The sequence below is a fragment of the Canis aureus genome, chromosome 10 (assembly GCF_053574225.1).
Source record: "Canis aureus isolate CA01 chromosome 10, VMU_Caureus_v.1.0, whole genome shotgun sequence".
In the NCBI taxonomy this organism is placed as follows: domain Eukaryota; kingdom Metazoa; phylum Chordata; class Mammalia; order Carnivora; family Canidae; genus Canis; species Canis aureus.
In genome coordinates this window covers 36,808,867-36,821,507 of record NC_135620.1, presented here as the reverse complement: position 1 = coordinate 36,821,507, position 12,641 = coordinate 36,808,867, and the positions used below count along the sequence as shown (strand labels likewise).

The following is a 12,641-nucleotide window of genomic DNA, read 5'->3' as shown; positions in this document are numbered from 1 at the left end:
TATGTATGGATGTTATTGTAATTTGCAAACTATCTCCCAAGCAATGTTCTGGAAAGGAAGCATTATCCCTGCAGAATAATTAAGCACCAAGGCATGAAAAAATGTTCGTTATGAGCAATTCATAATAGCTCGCAGGCAATTAACGCTCTGACAAACAGAGGTAACAACTGATCTTGAGGAGTACATAAACTACATTTAGTGGCTTATCATTAAAACAGTTTGGCAGTTCTTATTTTCATTTGTCACTTCTATAGACACACAAGGGAAATCAGAGTTCCTTGAGAATGACTAAAGGGCTGTACTAGAGCATTTAGTATTTCTGCTGTCTTTCCATTATTGTTTGGCTTGCTTGTCCAAGAAAAAAAATATAATTCCACAAGTCAAATTAAATTCCACCCATTACCCCCGAATATTTTCACTGTAAGGAGAAATTATGCCAAAGGAAATGAACAACTCCCATGGAAGTATATTTGCATATGGGAGGCTTCTCTGAATTGGAATTGCAATCACTCCCTTTTGTCTTCACTATTCTGATTAGAGGATTTCACGCTAAGTCATAATTGCGTTGTTATTTGCATGCAGGTACCATGTTTGTGGTAGATGAGGGTTTCTCCGCAGCCGTTACCATTAACCATTTGTCCGCCACTGACCCTGACACTGCAACAGATGACTTGGAATTTGTTTTGGTTTCTCCTCCCCAGTTTGGCTACCTTGAAAACACACTTCCTTCTGCAGGTTTTGAAAAAAGCAATATGGGCATAAGCATAGGTAAGTCATTACTTTGTGACCAGAGATAACCCACCTATGTCTACAGATCTCACTGGCCAGATCATGCTCAATGACTGGGTAGGAACTTAAAAATGTTCAAAACATTATGTACACTCAAGATATTATTATTATTATAGTGGATACTTTTGAATATTATTGTTTCTCATTTTGATTTTCAATTTGAATTGCCCCATGTATGTGAGTTACTTCAAAATAAGTGGAGATTTCACTTATGAAAACTCTAAGAATAAATATGGAAGAAAGAATGTTTTAAAAGACCTTCATTGCAACACGAAATACTGTAATAGAATTTAGATTTATCTTGAAGTTGGATTTATCTTTGATAGATTTATTCTATCAAATCTGGTGGGAGCTCATAAGTCTCCTTCTCTCAATCTTTTAGCATTTTTAATAGACATTGGTAGAAAAGATTAGGACATGTATCATGGGTGTAACAGAGAGAGAGCCTGAAATGTTGAAGGTGATGGCTTTAATTTTGAAACTAAAATGTGTCTCAGATATTTATTTTTATTTTTAAAGATTTTATTTATTTATTTGAGAGAGTTCAGAGCTAGAGAGAAAGAAAGAACACAAGCAAGTGGAGCAGGAGAGGAAGAAGCAGACTCACCACTGAGCAGGGACCCAGTGTGGGGCTCGATGCCAGGACCCCCGGATCATGACCCAAGCCGAAGGCAGACTCTTAACCAACCGAGCCATCCAGGAGCCCTGTGTATCAGATATTTAAATAGCTCTTGTATTTCAGGCAATAACAACCAAAACAAAAACAGACATCAAAACCAAAACTATTCAAATACAACACCATTTATTTATTCAAAGACAACACTTTAGAAATAAATGAACTAAACTATTCTTTAAGTACCTTTGAGGCATATCCAGTTTAAATATGAGAGAGGCTAGTTTTACGATTAATTGCACTAATAGAATGACTGACTGCATAGGAAAAAAAAGATCCAACTACATGCTGCCTACAAGAGACTAACTTCAGCTTCAAGGGCACACAGGCTCAAAATGAAGGGATGGAAACAATATTCCATGCAAATGGAAACCAATAGAGAGAAGGGGTACTTATAACCGATAAAATAGACCTTCAGTCAAAACTGAAACAAGAGACAAAGGTCACTGTAAAATGATAAAGGGGTCATTTCATCAAGTGAATATAATAATTGTAAATTTATGTGCATACAACACTGGAGCACCCTATATTTAAAAATATACCAACAGATCTGAAGGAAGTAATGGCAATAATGCAGTAATAGTAGGGGACTTCAGTACTCTACTTTCAACAATGGATAGATCATCTGGACAGAAAATCAATAGGGAAACAGTGGAATTAAACTGTACATTAGACCAAATGAACCCAGTGGACAAATACAGTAGTACATTCCATCCAACAGAAGCATAATGCACAGTTTTCTCAAGCATGTATGGAACATTCTCCAGGATAGATTATATGAAGTGTCACAAAACAAGTCTTAGCAAATTTTAAAAGATTGAAATCATACCAAATATTTTTTCTGACCATAATAGTATGAAATTAAAATCAATAAAAGGAGGAAAAGTAGAAAATTCACAAATATGTGTAAATTAAGATACTGCTGAACAACCAATGAATGGGTCAAAGATGAAATTTTCTACAAGTCCTGAGTTCTGATCACAAGGGAAATTTTTTTTCTTTTTTTTCTTTCTCTTTTAATTGTATCTATATGAGAAGACGGATGTTAGCAAAACCTTTGTGGCAATCATTTCACAATACATGTAAACCAAACCATCATGCTCTACACAGTGATGTATGCCAATTATTTCTTAATAAAACTGGGAAAAAGAAATTTTAAAAATTTTGAAACAAAATGCAAGCACAACACACCAAAATATCTGAAATTCAGCAAAAGCAGTGTTAAAAGGGAAGTTTATAGTGATAAGTACTTAAATTAAAAAAAAAACAAAAAACAACAACTCAAATAAACAACCTAACTTTATAACTCAAAGAACTAGAAAAATATAAACAAAATAAGTCGGGACGCCTGGGTGACTCAACAGTTTAGCGCCTGCCTTCGGCCCAGGGCATGATCCTGGAGTCCTAGGATCAAGTCCTGCATCGGGTTCGTTCCCTGCATGGAGCCTGCTTCTCCCTCTGCCTGTGTCTCTGCCTCTCTCTCTCTCTCTCTGTCTTTCATGAATAAATAAATACAATCTTTTTAAAAATCTTTAAAAATAAAAAGAACAAAATAAGTCCAAAGTTGGCAGAAAGAAGGAGACAACAAAGATTATGGTAAAAGTAAGTGAAATAGAGATTAAAAAAACAATAGAAAAGATTAATGAAACTAGGACATGGTCTTTCAGAAGCATAAACAAAACCTCAAAAGCAAAAGCAAACCTTCACCTAGACTTACCATGAAACAGAGACAACTCAAATAAAATTTGAAATGAAAGAAGAGATATTACAGCTGATACCACAGATATACAAAGGATCGTAAAGAGACTACTATGAACAATTATACATCAACAAATTAGACAACCTAAAAGAAAAAGATTAATTCCTAGGAACAGACAACCTACCAAGTCTGAATCATGAAGAACTAGAAACCTTGAAAAGACTGATAACAAATAAAGAGATTTAATCAGTAATCCAAAACAACCTAACAAAGAAAATCCCAGAACCAGATATTTTTACAGGTTCTATCAAAATTTTAAAGAAAAATTAACAGTATTCTCAAATTCTTGCAAAAAATTGAATAGAAGGGAAAACTCCCAAACTCATTTTATAAGACCAGCATTACCCTGATACCAAAACCAGGTAAGGATACCATTAAAAAAACCACAAACCAACAATATCCCTGAAGAATATAGATGTAAAAATTTCTCCCAAAATATTAACAAACTGAATTCAGTAGCACATTAAAAGAATCATACACCATGATCAAAAGGAAATTATACCTAAGATAGTAAGGATAGTCAACATATGCAAAGCAATAAATATGATACACCAAATTGATAGGAAGATACAAATTCTATGATGATCTCTATAGATGCTGAAAAGGCATTTGATAAAATTCAACAATGTTTTATGATAAAAACTCTCAACAAATTGGGTATAGAAGGAACATACCTAAACATAATAAAGGCCATATGTGATAAATTCACAACTAGCATCATACTTAGCAGTGAAAGGTTAAAAACTTTCTAAGATGACCAAAACAAGTGTGCCCATGCTTACTGTTCCTATTCAACATAGTACTGAAAGTCCCAGCCAGAGTAATTAGGCAAGAAAAAGAAATAAAAAGCATCAAAATAAAAGGGAGAAGTAAAATTGGCTCTGTTTGTGAATGATATTATATGGAAAATTTTTAAAGATTTTACCAAAAACCTGTTAGAACAACTCAGCAAATTAAGTAGTTTTAGGATACAAAATCAGGGATCCCTGGGTGCGCAGTGGTTTGGCGCCTGCCTTTGGCCCAGGGCGCGATCCTGGAGACCCGGGATCGAATCCCACGTCGGGCTCCCGGTGCGTGGAGCCTGCTTCTCCCTCTGCCCATGTCTCTGCCTCTCTCTCTCTCTCTGGGTGTGTGACTATCATAAATAAATTTAAAAAAATTAAAAAAAAAAGGATACAAAATCAACAGAAAAAGATCAGTTGTATTCTATACATCAATGATGAACTATCTGAAAAAGAAATAGAGAAAACAATTTCATTTACAATAGCATAGAAAACAATAAAATGCTTAGGAATAAGTTTAACCAAGAAACTGAAAGACTTATACACCAAAAACTTTAAGACAGAGTTGATATCCTGATGGAAGAAATTGTAAAAGGCATAAACAAATGGAAAGATATATTCATGAATTGAACGTGTTAATGTTAAAAAGTCCATACTACCCAAAGCCATCTATAGATTCAAGGCAGTCACTACCAAAATTCAAATGACATTTTTCACAGAAGTAGAACAATCGATCCTAAAAGTCTTTTGAACCACAAAAGATCTTAAATTGCCAAAGCAATTTTGAGAAAGAACAAAGCTGAAGTCATCATGTTTTCTGATTTCAAACTGAATTACAAAGCTATAGTGATCAAAACAGGATGGCATTGACATAAAAACAGGCACATAGATCAATAGAACAGTATAGAGAACTCAGAAGTAAAACGACTCATATTTGGTCATTTAATTTACATCAAAGGAGCCAAGAATATACACTGGGAAAAGGACAATAAATGGTGTTGGGAAAATTGGACAGCCACACACAAAGGAATGAAAATGACCAACCAATGACTTACACTGTACAAAAAATTATCTCAAAATAGATTAAAGACTTCAAACCTGAGATTGTAAAACTCCTAGAAGAAAACATACGTGGTAAGTTCCTTGACATAGGGCTTGGCAATGTTTTTTTGGATTCAACACCAAAAGCAAAGGCAACAAATGCAAAAATCAACAAAGAAAGACCACATCAAACTAACAGACTTCTGCAGAGCAAAAGAAACATTCAACAAAATGGAAAGGCAACCTGCAGAATGGGAGAAAATATTTGTACGCCATATATCTGATAAGGGATTTATGCCTAAAATGTATAAGGTACTCAGGCAACTCAATAGCAAAGGAGCCCAAATAATCTGATTTTAAAATGGGCAGAAGACTTGAGTAGACATCTCTCCGAAGAAGACAGACAAATGGCAAACAAGTATGCGAAAATGTGCTCAGCATCACTCATCATCAGGGAAATGTCAGTCTAAACCACAATGAGACGTCACCTCCCACCCGTTAGAATAGCTTTTATCAAAAAGACAAGAGATAACAAATGATGGTGAGGATGTGGAGAAAGGTAACACTTGTGCACTGTTGGTAGGAATGTAAATTAGTACAGCCACTATGGAGATTTCTCAAAAAATTAAGAATGGAACTGCCATGTGATCCAGCAATTCCATTTCTGGGTATATATCGAAAGGAAATGAAAATGGGGTATCAAAGAGATATCTATACTCCCATGTTCATTGCAACATTATTCACAATAGCCAACACATGAAAACAACCTAAGTGATCAGTGATGGATGAATGGATAAAGAAAATGTGATCTTGGGGCAGCCCAAGTGGCTGAGCGGTTTAGCACTGCCTTCAGCCCAGGGCCTGATCCTGGAGACCTGGGATCGAGTCCCACGTCGGGCTCCCTGCATGGAGCCTTCTTCTCCCTCTGCCTGTGTCTCTGCCTCTCTCTCTATCTCTCATGAATAAATAAATAAAATCTTTTTTTTTTTTTTTAAAGAAAATGTGATCTAAACACATAATAGAATAGTATTCTGCTGTAACAAGAAGGAAATCCTGTCATTCTCAACAACACACATGGACCTTGCGGGCATTATGCTAAGTGAAATACATTAGGGAAAGACAAATACCATATGATCTCACTTATATGTGGAATCTAAGACCATTAAACTCAAAGAAACAGTAGAATAGTGGTTACCAGGGGCTGAAGGGTGGGGGAAATGGAGAGATGTTGATTAAAAGGTGCAAATTTATGTAAAATCCAGGGATTTGAGGTACAGCATGGTGACTATAGTTAATACTCTATTATATACTTGAAAGGTGATTTGAAAGTAGAGTTTTAATGTTCTCACTATGACAACAACAAAATGGTAATCACATGAAGTGAATGATGTGTTAACTAAACTTATTGTGGTAACATTTTATAGTATGTGTATATCAAATCATGACATTGTAAAACTTAAACTTACAATGTCATATGTCAGTTATATCTCAGTAAAGCTGGGAGAAGAGATTTATTGCATTAAAGGTATGCAATTTGGCCTGCGACCTAATGCTCAACCTAGAGCATTTTTCTCTTTTGATTTAAGGTAATGTCAAAATACCAAAACAGCTAATTCCATTCAATCCAACCTGTTGCTTGACATCAATTAGGCAAGTGATTGACTGACTCTTGTTTTGCGTTTACATGAAAGAGAGAGTCTCTTTCTTATTCAAGTATTATAAGAACTCTTCATATAGGAGCAGTGGTTTTAATCAAGGGAAGGTCTCTCTTACATTCGTTCCAACTATATAAAGAACAGTCATGAAGTCCCTACACATCCTGCTTAGCAGTTATCGGCCTTCTGTTCTCCATGCAAATTTTATTCCTTCCTTATGGTTTATGGATATCTGTTTTTATGTTGATGGCTGACAGACATTATAGCAGCTCCTGATAGCTAATTCTGAAGTCAGCCGTGATGATCTCTTATTTGCTTTTCTGAGAAATAGGCTATTGGGTTAAGGATTAAGAGCCAGTTGCTTGGGAAAAAATGTTTTTCTTATTTACCTGCTCCCTGTTGATGTGCTCTAGCTTCGTTCCCGTGGAGAGACATGAAGGCTTTGCACATTAACTATGTGCAGGCTAGGCATCTAAGGATGGAACCGACGGCTGACCAGTTCATGGTGTATGTCACAGATGGGAAGCAACGCTCCTTGGAGATACCATTTTACATTATAATCAACCCCATGAATGATGAAGCTCCTGACTTTGTAGTGCAGAATATTACTGTAAGAAAGATAACAGAATTTTCCATTTCTTTTTTTTTTATCATTTTCTGATTTTATTATGCACTTAATACATTAAGTTGATAAGGAATGGGGAGAGCAGTAATCTATATTATATAATGCAATTACTTGAAAAATATTATCCTAATAATAATGATGGTATGATTATAAGTGCTAACATATAGAATTGCATGGATGCAATTAAGTTGCATATATATAGGATGGAGTACTTACTAGGTTGTAGGTACTATTTCAAGTCCTTTACATGTGCTTGTTTTTAATACTTACAAGGTTTTTAGGATGATGGTATTATTATGCCTTTTAGTAGCTAAAAAAAAAAAATGAGGCACAATGAGGTTAATTTATTGGCCAAAGATCACAGAACTTGGAAATAAGTGGCATATAGGGAATGGTACATAGGGGATTTGCACCCAGGCAGTTTGATTCCATAGCATGGCCTCTTAACCAAAGGACTCTTAATTCACATATATAAGGCATCTTTTTATATAGCTACTTTTTAAAAGATTTATTTATTTTGCTAGAAAAGGAGAGAGAGAGAGAGAGAATATGAGTGGGAGAGGCAGAGGGAGAGAGGCAGGGAGAGAATCCTCAATCAGACTCTGCTGAGCTTGGAGCCTGACACAGGGCTCCATCTCACTACTCTGAGATCAGGGCCTGACCCGAAAGCAAGAAACCACCTGTGCACCCCTTTATATAGCTATTTATAAAGATATATGGAATGAAAAAATTCAATTTGAATCATTTTTTATGTAGTTTTAAAGCTATCTTTCTATGATGTTTGTTTTATTTAAAAATTCAGATAGTTAAAATGGCCATGATATCACTTCTCAGATAACACCCGTTGTCCTAATTCACATGTATTAAAGCATATTTTTATGTAGCTGTTTTCTAAAAGCTATTTTTATACTGCCTTTAAAAATATAATAATATGGGCAGCCTGGGTGGCTCAGGGGCTTAGCCCCGCCTTCAGCCCCAGAGCCTGATCCTGGAGATCTGGGATTGAGTCCCATGTCGGGCTCCTTGTATGGAGCCTGCTTCTCCCTCTGCCTGTGTCTGCCTCTCTCTCTCTCTCTCCTGAATAAATAAAGTATAAAATAAAATAAAAGTATAATAATAAAAATACATGGTCATGCAATTTAGAATAGTGAAAAACATATGCAATGAAATATGGCAGTCTCTCTCTTCTGTAGCCTCTACCTACAGCCACTCCCATTGATTGAGTTTTAGTAATTCTTCAAAAATAACTTGTGCACATGCCAGTGATTTGTGTGTATGTGTGTGTGTGTATAATATATATGCAATTTTTCTGTATTTACTTATAAATCAGGGATCCTATTATGCCTACTATTCTGCTTTTAAAAAATCTAATTAGGGAATCCGTGGGTGGCTCAGTGATTTAGCGCCTGCCTTCAGCCCAGGGCGTGATCCTGGAGTCCCGGGATCGAGTCCCACATCAGGCTCCCTGCATGGAGCCTGCTTCTCCCTCTGCCTGTGTTTTGTCTCTGCCTCACTGTCTTTCTGTGTCTCTCATGAATAAATAAGTAAAATCTTTTTTAAAAAATCTATTTAAATATATTGGAAACCTTTTCATATCAGCATAATAATCTTTTAAAACAATTCTATTTTTTACATATGATTAATTAAGACATGTGTACCACAAATCTTGGTTAAACGGATCAGCATAGGCTTTGGAGTAAGAGGGACTTGGGTGCTGCCGTTTACTGGTTGTAGGGTCCTGGATAAATTATTTCTCTCTATCTTTCTGTTTCCTTATCTGCAAACTGTGTATCAAATCCTTAAGGGGTACCTATGATGATCAATGTCGTCAGGCTCATACTAGACCCTTAATAAATAGGTACTGTTTGTATTATTGCTGTTATGTTGGGCATCTTTTTTCGGACATTTACCAAAGCAAATATTATCTATTTTGAAACCATTATCTAGTCTTATTTGTCACTAAATATTATCAAATTCTAAATACAAAAGGCTTCATTTGATCTGAATTTTCTACTGTCTCTTCATGGTATATGAGAGTCATCTCATGAAGAGATTTAAGAGCCAGCTCCTATACTTCCTCTTCTGTTGGCACATGAGTTTCTCTAGAGAGCACTTCAGTAATTACGAGAGAGAGGAAAAACTCTACAAATGAGTCTTCTATACCTACCTCTATTGTCACGCATCTATCAAGAGTTGGAGTTTCTGAAATAATTAGGCCACTGGGAAATTGTCCCTTGCTCTTCTTGGAAAGTAATCATACTTATATTACCTGTTCACTCCTTAGGGAAGCTGTTGAAGAGTAACAAATATGGAGGCCCATGTATTACTGGCAGAGCTGACTTTCATCTTTAAATGATTTTTAAAAATAGTCATATTTAGCTTGCTTTTTTGGGGAAAAGTGTATTTCTTGTAGACAGTTGAGCTTCCATCAAGTTGGGCTGCAACTTGCAAAAAACGATGAGGTTTTAGTTTAAGATATTATAATCCATTTCAAACTGCTCTTCTAGTGAGTTGCTGCATTTTGTGTATATTGATCTAAACCTTTCATTTGTGATCTCAATAGATTCATTGTGCAAAAAAGAATCCCAATTTTTCCAATGAAATGTCCCAGTTATATTGTAAAGTAATTTACCATTTTCTAAAGAAGAAAGCCATATATATAGTGAGCCCAAGTCCTAAGCTTGATTGAAAAGCTTGATATTTTAGGTTGCTTTATTAAAATTCTTGGAGAAAAAGGCAAGTCACCATCAAAGATGATTTCACAATTACATCATTGCACATTAAATTATGATGCCATCTTAGTCCTCAGTAAGGACTAAGATACAAGAAACCAGCATCATTTTAGCCCAAGTATCAGAATGGCAAGTGATTCTTCTTCACTTCACTAGACACTGGTAGCAGGAAGGCTGTCTCAGTAAGAGAGGCTGCAGAGAAAGGGCATTTTCACAAATCTAACCAATATGTATCCTTTAAGGCTACATGCCCACTCTACCATGAAGACATCTCTGGTCTTCTCCACCCTTTTGCACTTCTTGTTTGTCTATATTTAGTAGCCCTAAATAATTTTCTTCCTTGCATTATAATTATTGATGGACAGGCCTTCATGGTTTCATCTGACTTTGATTCTTTAGAATCTTCTTATTCCCCACAGCATGAGACCCAGTGCATTGCAGATTACCGATAAGCATCTGTTAAGTGTATACACTCTGATTGTTTAGATCTTGCTATGTTTCAAAAGAGGAAACAAGTATTTCTTTGTTCTCTTTATTCTTGCCATGAGAAAAAGATTGAGACAGCTAAGTACCATGTCAAGTTATAAATGGCTAGATCCCACCCGAAATGAAAATAGTCAGTTCTCTTTGTCCTTAAAGGATTATAAAACCTGAGGTGGGGGATAGGGGTGGGAGGAGTTATTTCAGGAAAATTGAGGCATAAGGACTGTGGAGAGGTGCGGGACCCAGAATTAAACTAAACACTATTATGTATCCAGAAGCATCCTTCTCAATTATTGTTGATTACAATTGAAATACAGAAGGTTTTCCTGCAATGGCAAAATAGAAACATAAAATACCCCTGGTGCACAGAACACACATTCGTACCATTTCTAATGCAGAAAAGAGAATTGTGAAAGCAACATGGTTCAGGAAGTTAAAATAACAGATTAGGATCTGAAGGTGAAGGGTCCACATTTAGTTTTACAGTTGAACTCTTGACTTCCGGAAAGCAAGCATTCTTTTGATTGCTTTTCCCCTGATTTTTGAATTATCAGGAAAAAAGGTGTGTGTGTGTGTCCTTAATGGTAATGAATAAACTGCTTTGAAATCTTCAGAGAAAACCTGAGAGAGATTAATAGATTTATCCTTTTCTTCTAAGCTCATGTTAAACAAGCTATTTCTTTTTATGACTCATTACACATAAATTTCAGAGAAAATTTGCAGTAGGATATCTTAAACTTATTTCTTTTGAGCAATTTGCTAAAAGAAAGACAAATTTTAGTTCTACACAACTGACTTTCTGACTTGCTTTTGCTTAGGTGTGTGAGGGTCAGATGAAAGAACTGGAATCCTCCACCATCAATGCAGCTGACCTGGATGTTCCCAAAGACCCCTTGCTGTTCAGCATCACTCATAAACCACGCCATGGCCTCCTCATCAACAGGGTGCTTAGCAAAGACTTTCCTCAAAATAAGCAGTCTGTCAACCCTGGCCAGAAGCACGAACTTGTTCAGAACTTTTCCTTGGAACTTCTCAAGAAAGGTAGATTATGTTCTATTTATATTCATTTATTTTTGTTGATTTAATAATGTTGTCCATAAAAGATAATAATAAATCTTATATATAGGAAGTGAAGAAATAGCATTCAACTGCTTTATTCATTTATCCCTCAAGGGTTTTCTCTGGGCTCTGGGTTAATATAGGGCATGAAGCCTCAGAGATAGTGGGTAGTTGAAAAGGAGATATGTTTTCTTTCACTTTGGGAGCATCACTAAAAATGATATTTGTGGGGCACTGGGATGGCTCAGTCAGTTAAGTGTCTGACCCTTGATTTTGGCTCAGGTCATGATCTTGTGGTTGTGGGATTGCGCCCTACATTGGGCTCTATGCTCAGTGGGGAGTCGGCTTGAGATTCTCTCTTTCCTCTCCCTCTACCCCTTCCCCTGCTCATGCTCTCCCTCTCTCTCAAGGAAATAAATAAATCTTTAAAGAAAATGACATTTGTGCATTTGTGATTTTGGGTATTTTAGCTCCAACTTTTTCATGTTGTAATAAAAAATTCCTTTTTAAAACTACTGAGATCATGGAACCTAAATTTGAAGAGATTTGTCGGCCAAAATTTCTATGTTTGAAACAAATATAGAACCACATATAATAGCTCATTATTCTCTGTGGAGATAATTTGTTCTTTAAGGAAGTGACACATTGGAATAGCAGCCTGAATTATTTTTTAATTACTCTTTTTAAAAAATCAATTTTATCCCATTTTCCAAATATAAACATACTTTTAGATGTAGGAGAAAAGGGTGGTTCTAGAATCACTGCCTACTTTCACTCTCCTTCCTGCCTTTACATATTGTTTCCCCAATCTGAACCCTGTTTGCTAGGCTAACCAACACCATGCCTTCAGAACCAGGTAACTTCTGACCTCCCCGTGGAGCCTCCCCCTACACCAGGCTTTCTAGACCATCTCTTTCCCATGCTGGCTCCATCCAGCACTGGTTCAGCACTTTTTAAATTTTTCCATTCCCCAGCCAGGGCAAGCTCTCTGCCCCAAAGTTTATTTTGTAATAGTTGTACAGTGTCCTGGCACGTTTGAATTT

At 36.1% G+C, this 12,641-nt stretch overlaps 1 protein-coding gene across 9 annotated transcripts in view; it reads left to right on the top strand.

Annotated features, from left to right (window-relative positions):
* Positions 1–12,641, top strand: part of FREM1 (FRAS1 related extracellular matrix 1) — a 164,868-nt gene that overhangs the window by 83,307 nt on the left and 68,920 nt on the right. For all 9 annotated transcript variants that reach the window (XR_013387804.1, XR_013387805.1, XM_077912003.1 and 6 more), the window contains exons 18-20: positions 583–768; positions 7,113–7,309; positions 11,358–11,580. Coding sequence is in view for 7 of the 9 variants with exons in the window: in XM_077912003.1 (XP_077768129.1) it covers positions 583–768; positions 7,113–7,309; positions 11,358–11,580 (606 nt within the window). In the remaining 2 variants the exon portion in view is untranslated. The remainder of the gene's footprint in view (positions 1–582; positions 769–7,112; positions 7,310–11,357; positions 11,581–12,641) is intronic.